Source organism: Cupressus sempervirens, chromosome 9, assembly GCF_028749045.1.
Source record: "Cupressus sempervirens isolate cs-2001-9-10 chromosome 9, ASM2874904v1, whole genome shotgun sequence".
NCBI lineage: Eukaryota > Viridiplantae > Streptophyta > Pinopsida > Cupressales > Cupressaceae > Cupressus > Cupressus sempervirens.
Genome location: NC_143126.1, coordinates 24,369,964 through 24,394,123, shown reverse-complemented (window position 1 = coordinate 24,394,123; position 24,160 = coordinate 24,369,964). Strand labels below are relative to the sequence as shown.

The 24,160-nt window shown below is 35.5% G+C and overlaps 1 protein-coding gene across 5 annotated transcripts in view; it reads right to left on the bottom strand.

Moving 5' to 3' along the window:
* Positions 1-18,507: 18,507 nt before the first annotated feature.
* Positions 18,508-24,160, bottom strand: part of LOC149537442 (Cyclophilin-like peptidyl-prolyl cis-trans isomerase family protein) — a 32,761-nt gene continuing 27,108 nt past the window's right edge. For 2 of the 5 annotated variants that reach the window (XM_089798882.1, XM_089798883.1), the window contains one exon: positions 18,958-19,384. In XM_089798882.1, coding sequence (XP_089655008.1) covers positions 19,176-19,384 — 209 coding nt within the window. In that variant the 3' untranslated portion in view covers positions 18,958-19,175. Of the gene's footprint in view, positions 18,913-18,957; positions 19,385-24,160 lie in introns of those variants that run through there. The other 3 variants (XR_016355835.1, XR_016355836.1, XR_016355837.1) reach the window with 3 other exon arrangements.

The following is a 24,160-nucleotide window of genomic DNA, read 5'->3' as shown; positions in this document are numbered from 1 at the left end:
ATCCAATCTGTGCTGTAATAATTTCTAGAGTTTACTCCGAACTGGTACTTGAGAGTCAATATCGCTATGTTGAATCATTTAACGCTTTTATTTCATAACCATCCACAAGCTTCCCATGCATCATGTGTTGGTCTATTGCATTGATATATTGCTTTGGAACGCAATTATATTTGATGGTATAGAGTTTTCATATAATCTATTCATTCAAATTTTCGTTATATAATGTGAATATATATAGGATTATCCAATTACTTCAATTCGACTAAAGCTATAATTTTAACTGGGATTGATCTACTTAGCATACCATATACTTTTGGCAGAAGACAACCATTTGTTTAGCCACCATGTCACGTGCATTTGCCAACTCAAAATGACGTGACTTTTCTTCATTGAACTTTGAGTTGTTTCAATGCCATTGTAAAATAGGAGGTGACAACCCATTGTTCCTTGCAACCACTAAATTATATCATTCACAATTTTCTCACTATGATCAATTTGGACATTCCTTTTCGCCAAATGTATTGGTTGGCGAACCTATCAGCAACAATTATATTACACTTTTGAAGTGGATCTTTCCTTCCTCAAATCTTGCCCGCATCCCAAAACCATAATGCATAACTAATCTTGAAGCAATTATTTTCCATTTCAACGAACACGAAATATTCGTGCCCCATGCATCCATTCTTTTGGATCTGAACAAAAAAATATTTTGCTGTTATCTGTGAGTTAAGCATTACATTCTTCTCACCACCTTAAAATGTCTCTCATGCTAATAATAATGAGAAATGTCCGAGTGAATTTGTACTCTTTGTTTGAGCTGAAATCATAGGGTAGCTAGATAGCTTACCTTGTTCAACGGAGGACTTTACCTCAATAAAACCATCTTTTTTATTAAGAATTTTAGCGCTCTAATCAAGAAAATATTTCTTCAATTATATGTCTATCAATATGTTGATTTTGGCAACCGTACAAAGTGCATTGACCCAACTGTTAAGCAACTCCCGAAGGTGGGCCACCTCCAACGATCGCTCAACCTCTCTGCGGTGGGGTTCTCTCTTGTCCCAATTGCTCCTCCTGTTGTATCTGGTTGGCTCTCCTCCAATGGAGATCCAAAGTGGTCATTCCCCCGCTTGGATTTGCTATCTCACCTTCCAAGACAAGAAAGATAAAGACAAGGATGTTGTTGTTGATGACGGATGGGATCTCCCTAAGCCGCCCACACACCCCACTGATGTAAGGGGTTTTGATGGTTGACATGATCCTCCTCCCTTGCCTGACACTGCTCTGACCACTTGAGGGCAATTTATCTATATATTTTTTATAAATAGTTTAGAGCTTTCCGACCTTGGGTCATGTGAACTTTCGAGGGGTGGTCTCTGTATCCCTAACCCTTTTTTTGTGAATATGTAATTTTAATATTATAATTAATAGAAAAAAGACTATTAATCAAAAAATATGTTGATTTTGGAGGGCTATTAAATGGTCTTTATGGGTCAATCCATCTTCAACTAAGGATACTAAAGTTGCTCAAATAAAATCATAGGTTTGAGAATGTGAAAAAATCAATTTTGATAAAGCTTCAAAAGATGATTCTGGCCTTTTGGTGTTAGATCTGTGGCTCAAAATTGGTTAGAGAATATTTTTGCTATTGGAACTCAAAAGTTAGAGAATGAAATTGATAATGAGGGGAAGGTCAATGTGGCACTTCTCGCCATAACTTGCAAACTATCGATTCTCAAAAATGTATTTGGAAGGGGATTCATAAATTGTTATTAATGCAATCATAAATGGCAAGTTATGATTTTGGAAAATCAATCCAACTTAAATCTTTTCAATGTTTTCAAAATCACTCATATTATAAGAAGTGATAATGGGATTGCAAACATGAAGTGGGCATTTGCATTTAATTTTGGTCAAAAGTATGAAGTTCTAGAGGATTTTCGAGGGGCTAGGGGAAAGCTCCTAGCTGTCATACACCCTAATTTCATGCACCCAGAGATCCAAAATCATATGTTAGATTTCAATAATTTTTCTGGTATGTCTTTGCATATGACTTAACTGCTTAAAGCCAAGGTTTCAACTTTTGAATATTCACAAATGTCTTTGTAAAGACCATCAAACACAGAGTAGTCAAAAAATGGTTATTTCAAAGTATCATCTAGTACCCACAATGTTCTTGAACTAATAGACGTTCACTCAAAAAATGTTAGTACTTATGGCCAAATATCCTAGTAATCATTATGGAATGTCCCAATAATGGTGCAAAAATGGGCCAATTACCAACCAAAGAAGTCAAAAAATGATTGGTTATTAGTACATGTGTGGTCAACTATTAATATATGTTATCATTTTAAGACTTCTTTAATATTAGTAAAATTTTGAGAAGTCAAGATGACAAAATGATGACATTTATTGGACCATAATAGTTATTGGGGTCATTACCCCTGATATTGATGGAAATTTGGTATGATTTGCAGATTAAGATTAGTTTTGCTTAAGCAAAGGGAAATGGTGGCAGTGTTAAGGCAATTAACATGTACAAAATGATTTATTTGTTGCATGTGGTGGTGTCTTCAGTTACATTTGCTTCCTCTGTAGGTGTTTATCACATCCTGGATAAGCATAGAATGTTCATTTTGGCAAACTTGAGTTTCAAGATGAAAAAAGATAAATTGCCTTCATGGGGAAGATCATAGATGACACGTTGAAGAATGTTTTCCTGCTAACGACTCCATGTTTTTCAGATGATTGAAATGCTACTATGGGAGCTTACGGGCTTAGAGAACAAACGTTAATATTGCTTACATGGTCTCTGTTTATTGTCTAGAATTAGTGAGCAAAGATGACGTTTGATGATTTATGAGCGTGTATGTCAGAGGACAATGGCTTTTGGTCTAAAGGCTTTTATCGCAATTACACACCCAAGTGAAGTTTTCATTGCTTTTCACACCCAAGTGAAAGTTTCGAGGCTAGAGGAGCCATTGTTATTATTATTAGTTTGTAGGACATCTTGTTTCATACTTTATATTTTGGTATAGTTTGCAACTTGCCTAACTCAAAGGTTGTCGAGTATATGCATTGTGTGCATATTCTAGGGTATGTTTAGGGGCATTTAGACTATTAGAAATGTGAGTTTTCCTATTGAAATGTAGTATATATGGGGATTGTAGATGCTCGTGTTCAAATCAGTGGCAATAGGCCATATAATCAATTTTTGTATTATCTTTTGAGAATCAATATAAAACTAAAATTTACCAATACAAATATATGGCAGTCTTGAATTTTTTTTTAAAAGACTAAGAACTCAAACTTCTAATGATTAATTTCAATTACAAATATTTAACATTCAATTTAATATTTGTTTCTTCTTGCCATCATTAATATAAACATTTTGTTTGTAATTTATTGCTAGTATGTTTTTTTTTTTGTTTAACAAGGACCCATTGCCTTCAACTCGTAGGACATAATATTTTTGTTTTTGCTTATTGATTTGTATCTTCTCAATTTTTGGTAGCTCCAGTCTTGACTCTTCATCTTCTTTTGGATTATGGTCTATACTATCTTTCTTGGCTTTCATTACTTTTTTGTTGGAAGTCACAATTCTTTGAAGTGAAAGACATGTCCACTTATTTAGCCAGTGGTCTGGAAGTATCTATCACCTTCTTTTCCAAATCTTGATCAAATTTCTCTAAATCTCCATCTATTATCTTCCCAATGCTTCAACATTTGTGGCTTCATTACCAAGACTCTTCACATCAGAAGCAAAGTTTTATTCTTCTAATCTTGTTTTTGTTATCTTCTTTCTGGCAACATGAGACACTCATTTTGTTCATGCAAGGGGGTACCTTATACTGTTTTTTCCTAGGCACTAATTGTCCTAGTGATCTAATGCATTTGATAGTTTTTTGAAGTATTGTTTTAACTATTTGTTCAAAAAACCTCTTGTTATTTACAATGTCTAATAGTTTTATCCTCAGTAGCATATTTTAGATATCATCTTTCTTTCTTTCTTAAACTCCTCATTTAGTTATAACAATCTATTTCAAAATGCTAAGTACCTATCAAAATATAATGCAACTTCAAAAGCTACCTTGGTACTTATCAAAGGTTCTAACAATGTCCTCTCTTTATGATGTTTTCGATAGAAATAATTTGTTCTTTGGAAGCTTGATATAATTATCTTGTTTCTTTTGTCAACTACATCCAAAACTCTTTATATTCATAAAATTTTAGCGATGAATTGCTCCTTGTATCTCTAATGAATTTTTATTTTCAATATAAAAAGCAATATCTTAAGTGGTCTTGGAACTTTTGTCACAAGAGTACCTTTTTTGTTATATTGCAAGAAAGTGTCTGGTTATTTGTTCTTAAGGAGATTGTTCCACCACACATTGTTAAGTTTAGGAATCTAATGGTTCACAAGCTACCAAGAGAACTACTTTGGTGCCATTGTAATGTACCATGCTAAAATTAGGGTAAAGATTTTTTGTAAACTTGATAATATGTAAATGGGAGCTGTGCACACCCTAAGTTGCATAAATGCTTACATCATTGCTCTGAAATATGTAAAACCAAGCCTTATGAAGCCTAGATTAAATCAATATTTATACATGTGCAAATGCCAAGACCCATTATGAAGCATCACACTTAATTAGTTAATCCTAATCTACTTAACCACCTAAATGAAAAAAATAGAAATTCTTCATTTCATTCACATAGATAACAACCCACAAAAGAAGATGAATTGCAATTATATTTATTATATTAAATAGTTTGAAATGTTTTCAATTACGTTGTTGACACAATTATAACATGATCAACTACAATCATCACAAGAATAATAAACTATGAACACACAAATACACAAGAAACTTGAAGGTACAATGACTACGAGGAACCTAGACTATAAATCATATATTAAAGGAAATGGGCCTATAAAATGTTACAATATTCTATTACTACAACTAAGCCAAACTAAAACACCATAACTTTCATCCAAAATAATTGAAAGTGTCCTGTAGGTTTGATATTGTTGCTATTTACAATCAAACACAAACTTTGTGCGAGATCAATCTTTCAATGTGAGATATATAGTGTTTCATCCCTTGACTTTTACGACCAGTTTTGGACCCCTTTGTTGGAATTATTGATGGAGTAACTAAGAGGGGGGGTGAATCAGTTACCACAAAAATAAATCCACAAATCCCTTAAATATCTTTAATTCTTATTTACTGTTGATACTCGGTAAACACAGTAAGATAGTTGTAACTCGATAGATTAACTAGTTACTGATCATCTAACATTCATAATTATTAATATGCATGCAAAAGTAAAATAAAATGAACACAAGAGACACCAGATTTAACATGGAAACCCAATATGGGAAAAACCACCAAGTAACTAGCTACCAATTTTTCACTCTTCTAAAGTGAGCCCTGTTAGGAGCCAACCCTGTTAAAGGTTACAATACACACTGTTAGGTGTGACCCTATTAGAAGATTTAATCACCCTATTAGGAGTGGCCTTGCTAGAGGTCTTTAAAACAATTCAATTGAACTATCACCTTATTAGAGGATTTACAAAATGGCTATTAGACCAACTCTACTAAGAGATTTGAAATCACTGCTACAATTGTAAAGCAACAATGAATTGACCTGAACAAGATGCAACTGGTTTTGCTGATTACATATCTCTATTCATCATCATTAGATCCTCCCTGATCAAGTATAGCTTTGTTGTTCCTCAATGATCTCTTATCATTCTTCAAAATTCGCTTCCACAATAATTAGTCTTCATATCACATCAAATCCATCTCTTTTTTTAGAATTCGTAGCTTGACTTCTTATTTATACCATTTAGATTATCAAGTCGGCCCATTCACATGTTACATTTACCAATAAACCATACAGCAGTCGACTACAAATATTACTTTAAACTAATAGACGTTATTTTAAAAAATCAATGAAGTCCTTCACTCGTCGACCCTGCTCGTTAGATACTGCTTTCAAAAATTTCCTGAGTTAACCATCCTAACTCAGTTAACATTACAACTTCTGCAAAATCCTTTGGCTACCGAGATGACTCGGTAAGAATTAAATTCCTTCATTGTTCTTGAGAGCTCGGTAAGAACTGTTTCTTCCATATTTCCCTTTGATGACCGAGTGTGAAATGTCCCTTTCTCTGATTTTATATGATATGCAACTGATTAGAAGCAACATGCAACCATAAATTATGACATGCAAGATCTGGGTAGTTGTCAAAACTGACATGCAAACTTCTACGAACCCTCAGGCTGGCAAGATCATTGCTCTGATACCACTGAAATGTTCCTTTCTCTGATTTTATATGATATTTCAAGCCTCAAATCAGATCTTTAAAATCAAACAACCAATATTTCAAAGATCCACCAATTTCTCAATAAACCCCAAACATCTGTGTCCTGGAACCCATGGTTCTCTACAAGTAAAACAAAGCTTTTTCCTTCGTAATTCACTCCTAGTCTCTTCATCTACCTTCTTTTTTGCCACATTTATCACATCTTTTGGTGGTAGTGTTGGGAAAGTCTTTTTCTGAAAATTTTTCTTATGTTGCCAAAGATTTGGGGGTTTTTGATTAGTGACTGATTTCATAGACATTCAAGTTTCAAGTTGCAAGCTTCTTTTGATAGCTTCCTATAAGGTTGAGAGTGAGAAAGCCTTAACCAAACCCTTAACAGAATCTTCTAAACCATCAAGAAAAAGATAAACGATCCTCTTTTCACTCATATTAGGTACCATAACAGCCACTTTTTGAAACTCTTCTATATACTCATTAATTGATTTGGTTTGCTTCAACTTTGACAATTCTTTAAAGTACTCTTCATCATCCTTGGGGTCAAATCTATCTATCACTCTTTGACTGAAATCATCAAATGTAGTTACCTGATCATGACCTTGTGTAGTCATTCCATGATACCACCAATCATAGGCTGCATCTTCTAAGTGTAGACTTGCAAATTAAACAGCATCACTCTCCTTCATGGGGTTAAGTGTGAAGAAAGTCTGTAATTTTTGTAGCCATGCTCTAGCTAAAATTTTATTTGTTCCATCAAAAGTAGGTGTTGTAAACTTGCTTATTTTATTTTTGAGCTCTCTTCCACTTATGTCATGCTCCCTCCTGTTCTCTTTCTTGGGCATCAAAGTGTTCATCATATCCACATATTCTCTAAAAGGAACCGAACTATGAAAGTCATCATCTAAGCCATTGTAAGTAGCTCTTAATGCAATCAAGTTACCTGTAACCTCTTCCACGGGATTAATGGCTGGATTTGGTACTGGTGGTTCATCTATAGGCAAGAAAATAGTTTTGGTTGATTTAGATGGTGTAGATTTCAGATTTCTTGGCTCCTCTGAAGTGCTCCCTTTCTCATTAATAGATGCAACTCCTTGTAATTTTTCTGTCAATATTTGCAAAGCCTCTCTAGTTTCTGCCAAACTATCCGTTGTTTGCTTCTGAGTATTTTGGATGTCTTGGAAGAATTTCTTTTCCATCTCATCTGGATCAGCCATACTTTTCCCTTCCTTGGATTTTGTACTTTTACTTTCAACTGGAGGTTTGATCAAAATTTATTTATTCTTTTCTCACTGCAGATATCTTTTTTCTCTTTCACTTAGTTGCATGCGACCATAAATTTTGACATGCAACTGATTAGAAGCAACATGCAACCATAAATTATGACATGCAAGATCTGAATAGTTGTCAAAACTGACATGCAAACTTCTACAAACCCTCAGGCTGGCAAGATCATTGCTCCGATACCACTGAAATGTCCCTTTCTCTGATTTTATATGATATTTCAAGCCTCAAATCATATCTTTAAAATCAAACAACCAATATTTCAAAGATCCACCAATTTCTCAATAAACCCTAAATCGGGTATGCCAAAAATAGTACCAAAGGCTTCACAGCTTCAGCTATTATTAATAAATCTAAAAGTGGACATTTTTACAGAAATTTGAGCAGCATAACAGCCTATAAATGACATTTTCAGATCTGTATAACATGCACACAATAGCTCCCAAACGGAGGACAAAAAACAATGCTCATCGGGCTCCCGAAAATAGCACAAAATAGCTCGGAATCACCACAAAAACTTAATAATCTATCACAGAAGTATAATAATATCCAAATACATATGTTCAGCTCTATTTTAACATTTAAAAGTCTGATATACAGCAGCAACCCAAACTGATATGAAATACTCAACCGGAAACACCAAACTCTTACAAAAATTACACCTGAAAACCCACAAATCTGCACTGTTCAGCACAAAGGCAAACTCTGCATGAGCATGCACATGGAATGGCTTCAAAATCCCATCCTTAGCCTTCCTGGAAACCTACAAACTCCCATTCTTGGGTCTCCTTCTTCACATGTTTGGCAGCCTCTGAAGAACAACAAAGCAATGTGCAAAAATCAAGTTCTGAAATCAGCCCAAAATGCCTCAAAACCCCTTAAAAGAGGGCATAACCCTAACTCATGTCCAAAAGGGTTAATAAAATATAATTTAATAATAATTTTTATTTATTAGTCCATTGGTTTCCAAAGATTAGCCCCTTTTGCCGAAACTTCACCTTTCTGGAGCCTGTCTGCCTTAGCAAAGTTTATTATTTTTAATTATTTGAAAAGGGGACATAACAAAGTGAGCTCAGTAAAAACTAAATTTCTTGAAAGCTCGATAACAACTGTCTACTCGGTAGACACTACAAATTTTCTTTACTAACCTTCTAAGCTTGGTAGACTCTGTCTTTTCGCCTCGCTAACCATCTGAGCTCGGTAGACTCTGTCCTTTGCCTTGCTGACCACTAAGCTCGATAGATTCTGTCTTTTCGCCTTGCTGACCATCTGAGCTCGGTAGACTCTGTCCTTTGCCTTGTTGACCAACTGAGCTCGGTAGACTTTGTCTGATGACTGATATGACATTTGTGTGACATCAAAAACAAAACACAATTGAACAATTGTATCGAACAATCTCCCTCTTTGGCATTGATGGAAACACAACATGTTATAACAGAATGAAATTTGAAAACAAGTCTTTACTAATAGAATACTTCACAAAAAACTCCCTCTTTCATAATAATCTCTCCATCTTACACAAACTCTTAATATATTGCAAATTTCAGAAAGATAAAGATATGACATTATATTCTCCCTCTTTGACAGCACATGCCAAAGACAACATAAATCAACTGAATAGCATTGTACCTGATGTACTGATTCATATGCAATGACTTCATAGGTTTGTTGCATCAACTGATAGATCTTCAATTCTGTTCATGTTGATGCATCACTAAAGCTGTATTTTAGTGAGCTTCAGATAGGGGAATGACCCCTAACTTACCTCTAAGATACAAGAATGCATCATTAGGTAAAGGTTTTGTGAATATGTCAGCAATTTGTTCCTTTGTATGGACATATTCCAACATGATTTCCTTTTCTTGTACTAATTCTCTAACAAAGTGATACTTTATAGCAATATGCTTGGTCTTTGAATGCATCACTGAATTCTTGGATATGTTTATTGCACTTGTGTTATCACAAAACATAACAATAGGTTCTTTGATTTCTTGCTTCATACCTTCCAATAATTGTTTGAACCATACAATGTTTGAGCAGTTTACTGCTGCTGCAACATATTCAACCTATGCTGTGAATTGGGATGTACAATTCTGCTTTTTACTTGTCCAAGAAACCAACCTTTTTCCAAGAAAGAAAGCTCCTCCACTTGTGCTCTTTCTGTCATCAACATTCTCTGCCCAATCTACATCAGTGAACACTTTTAAATCTAGGTTTCCTCCAAGTTTATACCATAATCCATAATCTTCAGTTCCTTTTAAGTATCTCATGATCCTTTTGATTGCCATCATCTGATTTTCTTTTGGTTTTGCTGAGAATCTTGCTACAATCCCTACTACAAGGGCAATGTTTGGTCTTGTATGCACTACATACTGCAACTTTCTAATCATCGACCTATACAATGTTTGATCCACTTCCTTTGATTCATCATCCTTGGTAACTTTCAATCCAGTACACATAGGAGTCCCAACTTGTTTGCAGTCTTCCATACCAAACTTTTTCAGTATCTCCTTGATGTATTTGGATTGAGTAATGTAGATACCATTCTTACTCTGTTGAATTTGAAGACCAACAAAGAATTTGATTTCACCAAACATTGACATTTCAAATTCCTTGTTCATTTGTTCTGAAAATTCTTTGCAAAGATAATCATTTCCTGTGAACAAAGTATCATCTACAAATATCTCTGCTAAAACAATCTTATTATCTAGTCCTTCCTTTATGTACAAACTATTTTTGTCATTAGTTCTTTGAAAACCAATCTACATAAGATAGTTGTGCAATCTTTCATACCATGCTCTAGGGGCTTGTTTCAGACCATATAATGCTTTATGCAATTTGTAGACCATGTCTTTCTTGTTTGGATCAACAAAACCTTCAGGTTGTTTAATGTAAACTTCTTCATCCAATATGCCATTGAGAAATACTAACTTGACATCCATCTGATAAACTTTGAATCCCTTGTATGCAGCATATGCAAGTAAGGTTCTGACACCTTCCAATCTTGCAACAGGAGCAAAAGTTTCTCCATAGTCTACACCTTCTTCTTGAGAGTATCCTTTGCATACCAGTCTAGCTTTGTTCCTTGATACCTTACCATCTTCATTTAGGTTGTTTTTGAATACCCACTTAGTTCCAATCGCATTCTTGTCTTTTGGTCTAGGTACAAGAGTCCATGTCTTGTTTTTCTCTATCTATTCTATCTCTTCATTCATAGCTTCAACCCAACTTTCATTGTCTAGTGCATCTTTGACATTTCTAGGTTCAAAATCAACAAGTAAACAAGTGCTTTTCAACTTACTTCTTGTCATTGTTCCTTCTGATTTATCTCCAATGATCTGATCTGGTGCATGATGTTTCCTGACATACTTGGCTAACACATGTTCCTTGCCTTTTGAATGACTTGCATTGATATCCTTTTGTGTTTCAACTTCTGGCTCTGGATCTGGTTGCTTGGGCTCGGTAGATGTTGATTCGATAGCTTTTGTTTGTGGCTCGGGTTCTTGCAACTCGGTAGGCATTAGCTCGGTTTGAACTTCCTGTGACTCAGTTACTAAAGACTCTGGAGTTGAGGATTCTTGATTAATAGGTATATTTGCCATTGTATCAGGTTCAATGTAAACACATTTTCTATAGTCTTCAGGTTCCCTTTTGCTTTCTTCTTCTGTTCTTTTTGCAAACTCATCAACTTTCACATGTGCACTTTCTATGACTTTTTGAGTAGATAAGTTCAAACATCTATATGCTTTGCTTTTGCAAGAGTATCCCAAAAATATTCCTTCATCACCTTTTACATCAAATTTACCTTTTCTAGATTCTTTCAAAATGTAACATTTGCTTCCAAATACTTTTAGGTAACCTACATTGGGTTTGTAGCCATACCATAACTCATATGGGGTCTTGAATGAGTCCTTTTTCAGCTATACTCGGTTCAAGATATGAGCTGCAGTGTTGATAGCTTCCTTCCAGTATTTGATAGCAATGTCTTTCTCGATCATTAAGGTTCTTGCACAATCCATGATAGATCTGTTCCTTCTTTCTGCTATTCCATTTTTTTCTAGAGTTTCAGGTGCTTAAACCTATCTTTTGATTCCCCTTTCAATGCAAAAGTTATTGAACTCATCTTAAATAAATTCACCACCTCTGTCAGATCTTAAGCATTTCAGTCTTTTACCTGTTTCCTTTTCTACTCTGGCCAAATACCATTTGAATTTTTCAAATGCTTCTGATTTCTCTCTTAAGTACATGACAGTCATCATTCTTGAATAATCATCAACAGAAAGAATGAAAAATTTCTCACCAGTATAATGTTCAATGCCAATAGGTCCACACAAATCAGTATGCACAATTTCTAGAACTTCTTCAGACTGATAGTTCTTGCTTTTAAAACTAGTTTTTCCCATTTTGCGAATTTGACAATTCTTGCATAGACCAACCTCAAGTTTCTTTATGTTAGGAATGCCTCTTACTTTCTTGAATTTACTTATCTTTACCAAGTTGTCAATGTTTACATGACACAACCTTCTATGCCATAACCAACTTTTTTCAACTTGAGCAATAAAACATGAACATTCACCAAGTTCAAGATAAAACAAGTTACCTTTTGTTTGAGTGCCTAATCCAATCAGCTTTTCTTTGCCATCCACTAATCTTTCTTTTCCATGCATAAATTTCACTTTGAATCCATTATTGAGTAGTTGTGCCACACTCAACAGATTATGCTTTAGTCCTTCTACCCAATATGCATTATCACATACAAGTTCCTTGGTTAGTGAGATTCTTCATTTTCCTTTTATACAACAAGGTTCATTGTTACCAAATCTTACACTGCCACCATCATAGTCTTCAAAGTATTCAAACTTAGTTTTATCACCAGTCATGTGATGGGAACAACCACTATCTATGATCCATGTATCATTTTTTCTCACATGAGAAATGAGTGTAATTTTTTCTTCATTACCAGATTCATCTTTTACAGCTATGTAAACAATTTCATCCTTTTCTTCATCATCAGAATTCTTGGAATCTTTTGCCATGAAACATGTTTTCTTACCTTTATTTTTGAATGATTTGAAATCTTTCTTGCCATTGCACTTGCGACCTTTCTTCTCATCCTTGTTCTGCTTATTTGGGCACCTAGCAGCAATATGTCCAATTTCTTCACAAAAAAAATAGATTAGAGGAACCTTACCTTTATATTTTCATTTGCCTCTTGAATATTTCCTTACTAGCAGAGCTTCAACCACTTCAAGATCACTATCTGAGCTCTATTTTGATTCTTCATCACTATCTGATTGAGGATCTTTTAACTTTTTGCCTTTTTCCTTGAGTGTAAACTTGGCTTCAAATGCTGATTCAATGTTCTTGGTAGATGGAACATAATTATCATAGTTGTCTAGCTCAAATGCAGTCAATCTTCCAACTATGGCCTCTAAATTTATTTTATGATTTGCCTCACATCTTCTTTCTTGAATTGCAGAGACTCTGATTGCATAAATGGGAAGTAGAGTTCTAAGAACTTTACTTATAATTGTCTCATCATTGATATCTCCTCCAGATGCTTTGATTGCACTAACACATGCTTTAACCCTTTCAACATACTTTGCAATGTTTTCATTCTCTCTCATCCTCATTTGATCAAATTGTCCTCTCAAACTTTCTGCTTTGGCTCTTCTCACATTATCATCTCCTCCATAGATCTCTTTCAGCTTGTTCCACATTTCAAAGGCGGTTTTGCAATCCTTGATGTCATCAAATTCTTCATAACTCGGAGCAGATGTTATATCTATCATCATGTTGTTGTGAGTCTTCTTTTCAACAATATCATTGACAGATAATGTACCAGAAGGTTCTTCATATTTTTCATCAAGGTACTTCAGCCCTGTACCACCAATAGATGCTAGACGAAGTCTCATCAATCCTTGCCATGCTGAGAAGTTGTCCCTGTTAAGTCTTGGAATTTCCCTCTTATAAGACATCCTGACCTTTGGCTTAGATCCTTGAAATCTTTTCCTGCAAGCACCAAAAGCTCTAATACCAATTGTTGGAATTATTGATAGAGTAACTGAGAGGGGGGGTGAATCTGTTACCACAAAAATAAATCCACAGATCCCTTAGATGTCTTTAATTCTTATTTACTATTGATACTCGGTAAACACTGTAAGATAGTTGTAACTCGGTAGATTAACTAGTTACTAATCATCTAGCATTCATAATTATTAATATGCATGCAAAAGTAAAATAAAATGAACACAAGAGACACCAGATTTAACGTGGAAACCCAATATGGGAAAAACCACCAAGTAACTAGCTACCAATTTTTCACTCTTCTGAAGTGAGCCCTGTTAGGAGCCAACCCTGTTAAAGGTTACAATACACACTGTTAGGTGTGACCCTATTAGAGGATTTAATCACCCTGTTAGGAATAGCCTTGCTAGAGGTCTTTAGAACAATTCAACTGAACTGTCACCTTGTTAGAGGATTTACAAAATGGCTGTTAGACCAACTCTGCTAAGAGATTTGAAATCACTGCTACAATTGTAAAGCAACAATGAATTGACCTGAACAAGATGCAACTAGTTTTGCTGATTATAGATCTCTATTCATCATCATTAGATCCTCCCTGATCAAGTATAGCTTTGTTGTCCCTCAATGATCTCTGATCATTCTTCAAAATTGGCTTCCACAATAATCAGTCTTCATATCACATTAAATCCATCTCTTTTTTTAGAATTTGCAGCTTGACTTCTTATTTATACCATTCAGATTATCAAGTTGGCCCATTCACATATTACATTTACCAATAAATCGTACATCAGTCGGCTACAAATATTACTTTAAACAAATAGACGTTATTTCAAAACATCAATGAAGTCCTTCACTCGCCAACCCTGCTTTCAAAAATTTCCTGAGTTAACCATCCTAACTCGGTTAACATTACAACTTCTACAAAATCCTTTGACTACCGAGCTGACTCAGTAAGAATTAAATTCCTTCACTGTTCATGAGAGCTCGATAAGAACTGTTTCTTCCATATTTCCCTGTGATGATCGAGTGAGCTCGGTAAAAACTAAATTTCTTGAAAGCTCGGTAACAACTATCTACTCGGTAAACACTGCAAATTTTCTTTACTAACCTTCTGAGCTCGGTAGACTGTCTTTTTGCCTTGCTGACCTTTTGAGCTCGGTAGACTCTGCCCTTTGCCTTGCTTACCACTGAGCTGGGTAGACTCTGTCTTTTCACCTTGCTGACCATCTGAGCTCGGTAGACTCTGTCCTTTGCCTTGCTAACCAACTGAGCTTGATAGACTCTGTCCTTTGCCTTACTGACCAATTGAGCTCGGTAGACTCTGTCTGATGACTAATATGACATTTGTGTGACATCAAAGACAACACACAATTGAACAATTGTATCCAACACCCTTAACCTCCATAAAGTTGCAAGTCTTCATCATTAGATATGTAGGCTTAAACATGACTATCCATGGCAATTTGTAGTCAAAATTTGTGTTGGATTGCTCAAAGATGATTTTTTGATATCACCTTTGTAATCTTAAACACTTAGTAAGAGCATCAAAAAATTCATAGTGGTTTTCATCCTAGGCCTAGTACCTAGAGAAAGCCCCTCCTACCTATGAGCATTAATACCCTTCATATCAAGATAAAACCATTATCCTCCTATGTAGAAATGAGCTTGGAAGTATAACGGTGGGTCTGTTGTGACATATCATTGTCCTTAGTATGGTGAGAAGCCTCTTTGGGTTCAAATCCTATCACATTAATGGTAATCAAACTCATCTTCTTTGTGTGCATCACTAGAGGTACATGCAAATCCACACCTACATAATGGTTATGTGTTGAGGGAGAACCTCTTGGAAGACATTCTCAAAGCATTAATAACACTCTTCACATAGTATGGTAGATGGAGGTAAACAATGAAAAGAGGCAAGAAAGACAAAGTTCAAAGGTGAAAAGAGGCAAGAGAGACGAAGTTCAAAGGGGAGAGATGTGAATGTAGGAAAATTCAAATTTCTCAAAAGGGTTTGTCAAGGAGCAAAATGTTGGCAAAGAGGCGGGTGGTATGGAAAACTCCTAAATGTCAAGGGAAGTGAGAAAAGAAAAAGGTGTAGAATAGATAGATGGTGTAACTAAATGAATAAGTTAGACACCTTGACAAAGATAGAAAAGAAAGGAAACACCAAAGGAAGTTCATATTGTGAAGGGTAACTCTAAAATGCTAATTACTTGTGAAGTTAACAAATTGGCCATGTTTTTATACTTGGAAAATTTGGAGATCTTGGATAAATTCATGAGGAATGAAGAGGATGAAATCAAACACAACTTTGGATCAAGGTAGACTTAGGAAATGGACATTTTGAACTACAACATGGATTATAGAGAAAGTGACATGACACAATTATTATAGCATTCTTTTTTGTTATTATTTTGTCTCAAAGCATTTATTCCTAGTATAAGCTCAAGCTGCCCTTTATTGCAAAAGATAATATTTATTCCTAAAAACCTATACAAGGTGATATTTGTAATAGCTAATGCCCCTTTTTCCATCCCATTATAACTACACCTCTCCTAGGGTCTCCCTACTCTTGCCACCAACTCCAATACTTCCTCGAGCCATATCTAAAAAAAAATATTGAGTTTCAATTTCATTGTAAGCAAACCAATGGTAGACCTTAGAAACTCGGTAAATGACCAAATAGTAATAATAGAACATTTTCTATTCATATTAAAGTTAGAAAAAAAAAACAAGTATTATAACAAACTTATCAAATCATGCAAAATCCATTGAAAATGGGTAAAACTACACTAAATGTTGTCTAAAAAGAGTGAGACCTAAAGAAAGAATGAAAATTTAAGCAATTTGATGCTATCCTAAAGCTACATATTGTCATTTTGCATCCACATACAAGTTAATACAAGTGAATCATGACAAACTTGCCTTCAAATTAGAAAGAAGGAAAAAAATGCATAACCAAAGTTACAAGTAACTCAGCTATGGATTTGTCTCACAAGAACTTTGAAATCTCTTAATTATTAGACTAGATGATGAATATAGCAAAATGGTCAATGGACCCTTGGTCTACTGGTGAAGTTGAATGGCTCACAAAGAGCCCACCAGGGATCAAGTCTTGCTGAGTGCAAGGTTCGAAGACATCATAAGGGATGAGGCCGAGATCGTGCCCCTGGCGAATTTGATAGCATGGATGCTCCTTAATCTTTGGCTCTTAGCCGAAGAGGTTTTAGGCATGCGTGGGCCCATATAGGGTACGTAAAACTTGTTTGTGGATGACCTCCATAAAATTATATATAGCAAAATTACTTATTGTATGAATAGTTGAAATTTACTGTATATTAAAAAAAATCTTATTTTCATCACTTGCCATCTTACAAAACCTCTCATTCCTCAAAACTTCTCATTCCTAACCTTTTCTGAAATGCATCCTTATATTTCATGTTGTCCCACTAAACACATCCCTGCCTCGAAAGCACAGTGTAACAATAGATCGATTTGCATTGCATATCTATGCAACAATTTTCAAACAATTAGTTAATACAAGTTCTCTATGATCTATTAAGTTATTACCTATGTTTGAATGTGGCTGCTTAAGTGCATTATCTATTTGAATTTAAACAGCTGATGTCCCCATGCAATTTTTTATTTACAGAGAAGGAATAAACTAGAATCTCTCTTTATTTTTGTGGAGCAGCTATTGCTTGGAAATTAAAAATAGGCTTTCTAAAACTCTAGGATCTCTAGTGAAGCAGCTACTTCTTGGAAATTAAAAATAGGCTTTGTAAAATGAGATTTTTTATTTACAGAGAAGAAATAAACTAGAATCTCTCCTTATTTTAATGGAGCAGCTACTGATTGGAAATTAAAAATAAGCTTTGCAAAAAGAGAGAAGAGGGTGGGGAAATATTATGTGGCTCCACAAATTTCTTTCCCTCCTTTTTATTCGCTTGTCTTTTCTCCAAAATATTTTAGTAGAAATTATTTTAATGATTTCATTTAAAATATTTTTTATAGATAATTGCTTGGAACATAAGTAGCAAAATTAAATAGCCACCAGCCCACCAGCTACACAAACTGCTCCTTAGAATATTGATGAACAGTGGCTGCCACCCAAAATAAGGGAGGATGATGAAACTTGAGTTTCACATACCAATAGCAAGCCATGGAATGGAAATATTATATTAGAATCCCAAAAATATACAGTATAATTACTTCTATACAAATGACAGATATAAACCTGGATCAATGCCAAAAATTAGTAGGAGAGAGAGAGAGAGAGAGAGAGAGAGAGAACCTTCCAATCTGAGTATTTTGTTCATCATAACCAAGAAACACAAGATTTTATAAGGAATCTCTATTGAAACAGTCCAAAATATTTGAATACCTTCCCTCTCTTGATATGCCAAAAACTGGATAAGTACAAAGAAACAAGAAAACGTGTACAAAATGATGCTAGACAACTCTCAGCATACCAAAATCTCCCTGGCAGTCCCTTTGATGCCACTTTATGCACATTGCTTCAGTGATCAGAAACTAAGAGCATGTTGCTCCATCTTTGTTGTTATACACCTTTGTCATGGCTTCAAATAAAAGAGTTCATATTGTTTGGCAAAAGCAGTGGCGAAATCCAGCATTATAAGGATAATTCAACAAGAATCTTACACTACAAATTAATCTCTGCTCCTCTTTAAGTGCACACATGCATCCAAGCATCATTGCCTAGGAACTTTACCTTCCATTATTTTTCCATTTACTTAGCTACAAAATCAAAGAATACTTTGCAGAAATACAAACAAAAAGCTTACATACAAAGAAACAAAATTAATATCACGTAGATAGACACACTCTGACCTGACCCAGATAGAAAACAGAAAATACAGCTTAATTGCAGGTGCATGAAAAATACAGTCATATGCATGTTCATTTTTCTTCTGCTGGACAAACTCAGAGTAATTTAAGCACTTGTTAATATTATTAAGGGACTTTGGGAGAAGCATTTTTTGCTTATTTGAGGCTGCAGCTATGAGATAATGTAATTTTGTTACATATATTACCTGGAACACATCTTTCTGAGGATGCTTTTCTGAGTGCAGCAAGTCATCGACAGTCTCTAAAAATCAAGCATGTGAGCTGGAAATGAGAGCAGGGAAAAGCAGCCCACATTGCTTCACTTCTCTTCTAACAAACTTTAATTACAAAAACTCTAACAGTGCGAATAACTGGAAAGATTAGAAACGATGGAGAAAGAAGTTCAGTCTAAAATCATGCCTATAAGAAAATGCCAAAAACAATGTCTAAGAAGCATAAAGAATATGAATATGAAAATCAATTTTACTATCAGAATTTACCAATGAAAAGAACACAATGAGATCTCACCAAAGTATAGTGTCTCCATTTTTCTCAGCAAGGCATCTATCTGGGTACAGCCATATTGATGGCATACCACATTTATTCATAGCTCACAGAACTGAACATGAGACTAGACTTGGTGAAAAGCATGTCTTTGACAGTCTAGATATTCCATTTCACAGTCATGGTAAACTCGGAGCAAGAGATGGCTTTGCAACTCTCAGTTCCCCACTGGAGCTTATGAAAATATTCTTGAGAGGACGGTTCCATATATTACGAGCATTTTGAGCTCTCTCATCCCCTAGAAATTCAGCTAAATCATTAAATTGTCGGATGCGATCACCAGGCTTGTAGATAGGAATAGCTGCTACAGTTGTCACAACATCCATTCCTGCATTGTAAATTTGTAAGTTATAATGATCACTAGCATAATCTACTTTTATAATGAATCAATTTGCTCAAAATTTACAAAATAAGAATCTGATTCTTGTTAGTGATGAAAATGCCCACTGTTTGAAAGGAATAAAAATCACCCAGCAACTGAAAATATATATGATGGAAAATGAAAACAAGTTCATCTGATAAAAATAGTGGTCAAACTCTTCCAAAATTTCCATTATAGTTGAAAAAATCAGTTTGGAAATCATATGGCCAATTCAATTTTTTTTTTTTTGGGGATAATGTGGAAAAAACTTGCCAAAACTGGGAAAAACCCTAGCCTGGTAACAGTCATATCTCAAACTAGACACTGCCAAGCCATCCTCAGTTTATAGAATGATCGTTAGAAGTTTATGCTAATATCTGAATATTTTTTACTGTAATCTGTTGATTGAACTTCTGGTATACGAATCACTGATTAAATCAGATTCAAGTACAATTTATGCTTGAGCCTGATTGTGCTCTTATTCTAATAATTTGAATGGTTGTTAAGTGTGATAACTGTGCTTTTCTTGAGTCTGATCATAAACAGCAATTGATCCAATTGATCTGAGTTTCCTAATGCTGAGAAATAATACAAACATTACATTGATATCAGAGACATTATTTCTTTGCAGCCTATGTTGGTAATGCAGATTCATGAGCTTGAATGACAGGAAAATAAGGTATCGGCAAAGAAGAAGAAGAAAGAGGCAGCAATGAAGATAAGTCCCAAGAATTTATCAAGATAAAAAAATGTAGTTTCAAATTACTATGAGAGGATGTATGGCTGAGATGGTTTGACTTGTAAGAGTCTTGAATCAACAGCTGAGAGCTGGTAGGTCTAATCAGAATCATACTGAAGGAAGCAACTCTGGAAGTGATAAGAGTTTCAGTCAACCCAAACCTAAAAACTCTCAGAGCAAAATCCCTGGAAAGAGAAGAGGCAGCAACTGTGGAGAAGAGCAGCCCAATCAAGGAGATGAAATGACAAGATATCATGATGAATATAATGCCCTAAGTGCTACTATCAATCAGGACATGTCTTTTGTGTAGTGATCTATGAAGTGAAGAGAAGGAATAGGCATTGGAGGAGAAGGTACAAAGAAAAGCCCTGAAAGGATATACAACACTGCTTGGGAAAAATTACAATACTATCTTTGATGGCTTGGGAAGTATCTCAGCCAGTGCATGTTTGCAGAGATTGGACACATACTCTTTGAACCCAATATTTAAGAAGAGGCACTCAAGTTTTCCACCCTACATCTATAGGAAGTAGCCCATGAGTGTTGGTATGATGTCCCAGTCTAAATGCTACTGTGGTGCTCTTGGACTGATGGTGATTGGCACCCAGCAGCATTAAGAGAGGGGATTTTGTCAGAATAGAGTGCTAGAGTAGGCTAGCTCCCACACATATGGTTATCTCATAGCGAGTGAATCCTAGATCAGAATACACACCTAGCGAGAATCTGCACCACAGTAACATTTAGGTTAGGGCATCATAGAACACCGCACTTCGTAGAGCTCAACCTTGAGACCTCGACTTTGACATCAAGCAAGACAACAACTACACCAAAACCCCAAACTAATGGTAAATGGTGCCCACCAATGCCAAGAGTGAGGGTTTTGTCCCACCAGAGCGCCAACATAGGCCAGTCCCCTTGTAGATATGTGGTTGCCTGATCATGGGCAAGCCTTAGACCTAGGCAAATGCACAGTTGGAATCTGCACCATTGTAGCATTTAGGTTGGGATATGATAAGCATTATCATGATATGGTATCCCAAGGACATGTTTCAATAACTACCATAAAAGAGTTCAACAAAAGCTTGGAAAAAGGTTTGATAGGAAGGACTTGGAGATTCACTTTAGGGAGCTAGCACAATTGAAATGCAAGAGCACAATGAGTCCTCTTTAAAGAGCCTATCCAAACCACTCAAAGGGTTGGTAAGGCCATTTGTTCTGAATTCCTTGCATAAGGCCACTAGGAAAGCCCTAAATTTGGAGTATTCATATCCAAGAGACCGATTCTAATCCAAGAAGGCACCTCCAATTCAGCAAAAGTGGCCTCCTCCTAAGAGTACTCCTCAACCCAGAGTATTATCCCCAAGATAAACTAGATTGAGGTATCCAAGAATGAACTTTAAAGGAAAAAGCTATGCTTCACTTGTCAATATCCATGGCAGCTTGGTCATGGGTATTTGGGGCAGGGTCAAATACATTAGGTCAAAATGATCTTTGACGAGGAGTCAAAGGAAGATAAGCCTAAGATTGTAGTTTCTATGGTTGAGGCAGAGCATGAAGATCAAGGACTAGAGCATCCAAGAGGCACACTAGTAACTCTATGAGGGGCACCTAGATATCATACTTTCCATGTTAGAGGAGTCTTTCAAGAATAGAGGGTGACAATTTTGATTGACAATGGGACCATCCACAATTGCATTAATGAAGGGATAGTGACTAAATTGGGATTGAGGACAAAAGATAAGGGTTTAAAACTTTAATTTTACTAACAGTTGTACTATTCCCTACAGCTGGAGGCTTCAGCAAGTGGAGTTGACTTTATGAGGGCATGAAATGTGAGATGATTTCTAAGAGATTGGCACAATGATATAGAGTTGGTATTGGAAGTGCAATGGTCACTTCGGCAATATACATCGACTTATCAAACCATAGAATAGAAGTTTAAATCAAACGGGAAGAAGGTAGTTCTTCATGGCCTTTCCAATAGGGATCCATGGTGGTTCAAACCTAGAGGATGGAGAGAGCATTTGATGGGGATCAAGTGGCTTTGGAAGCAAAATATTTCATTAAAAATACAGGTCCATCTAAAGATGGGAGGTCCTACCATGTTGACATTTAGTCCATCTTGGATAAATGTAGCAAGGTATTAAGTGAAATTCCTCCTGGTTTACCACTTGATAGGGGCTTTCAACATGTTACTGAGCTTAAGAAAACATGTTACTGAGCTTAAGAGGAGGAGCAAAACCTGCCATCACCATGCCCTATTGGCACACGAGGAGATAAGAGGAAGAAATTAAGAAAACAATTTAGAAGCTATTGGACATGGGGCACAAATATCCTAGTTCCAACCCATTTGCTTCGTCTGTCCTTTTGCTGAAGAAAAAAGATGGGACTATGAGGATGTGCTGCAATGATCCCTTCTACCAGGTCGACTTCGAGTGATCATAGAAAGAATATGAGATTCTCTAGAAGCCAAATCTTGATATGATTAATCATATTTAAATCAACTTGTAAGTATCATCACTAAATCGATACAATGGTAGTTATAGACTTATCCGTCATTTACTAATAGTATTTGTTATTATATTAGGCTCCTTGCAAAAGAATAGAAGATAATCATATTATCAATATATGTTTAGACTCAATTTTATTCTTATAATTATATTCTATAACAATAATATAAATTATTATCTTGAGTGATGATATTGGTTTCCATAAATCATAATATCATATAAATAACTATTTTGTTTGAAATATATATCTAATATTTGGAATTATATAAATTATCATCACATATATTTTAAAGTTAGGATATCTATTTCTACATATAAATGAAGTAACAAGATAGAGTAAGGTATACCTTATATAGTCTTTGACATACCTTTCTAAACTTAGGTGATGTCTCCAATCACCAAATATATTCATAGGCCATTCACATGGCCATGTACTTCAGTGGAGTGATGAGTGGTATGTTACTGCATTGGGATGTATGTGTACTTCTCCCTTTCACTTGGCACGCAAACCCCTTTACCCATCTTTCCTTTTAAAAGACGCTTTGTCTCTCAATTGTTGCCTACGTGGCATATGGATTATACCTATGTGGTATACCTTTATTTTCTCTACACACTCTTTCCTTTTGAATGTACCTTTTGTTATGAATGAATGAATGAAAGATTTTTAATGACGTCCACAAGGCCATAAGCCTAAGGGACCCATATAAAACTCCTAGTTACTCTAATGTGATTTCTCCAGGTTGTCACCTTTGTTGTGAATCTGCATAAGTAAAATGGCCCCATTGAGGAGTCTTGGTCCTTCGAAAAGGTCTTTTATGTTGTTCACTTTTAAAGTTTCTTTGTGCTGGTTGCAAATGTCCTCCCACTCTTCCTTAGGGACCTTCCATCTACCAATTTCACATCTCAAACGGTGTGAACCAAATCTCAATTGGGCGATTAGGATTTTTGCCTTTCCTTTGATCTCGGCTTCTACATACTCTTTGTCATCATGTTCGCATGTGGGATTAAATTCTTTGACATAATAGGCTTTTTTTCTACCTAACTAATTTGCCCACATGGTAGATCTGATTTTTTCTGCCACCCATTTTTTAATTTCAAAATTGTTTTCCGGGCACTCTTGGTAGTCAATGTTCCACTTGTTGAATCATTTGTCCATTTGTTTCTTCCATGTCTTCTTCCGAGGAGCCAGTTCTCCGTTGACCACCTTACTAGGCTAGTGATGTGCATCCAGTTTACCCACTTTTTTTAGATAGCTCAACAATCTAACAATTGTCAAGGCCTCCATCGGAAGCATGCCCGCCTCCACTAAAATAATCTCATATGGAAGTATTGATTTGATTTTGAGATTAGTTGTGATGAAGTGTTTCTAAATTCTTTCAATTTTTCGCCATTTATGGTTTGATACGCTACTCCCCCATACCTTGCTGCCATATAAAATAACTGGTAAAACCAACAACCCAAAGAGGGTTTTCTTAGTCTTCGAGTTCCATAACT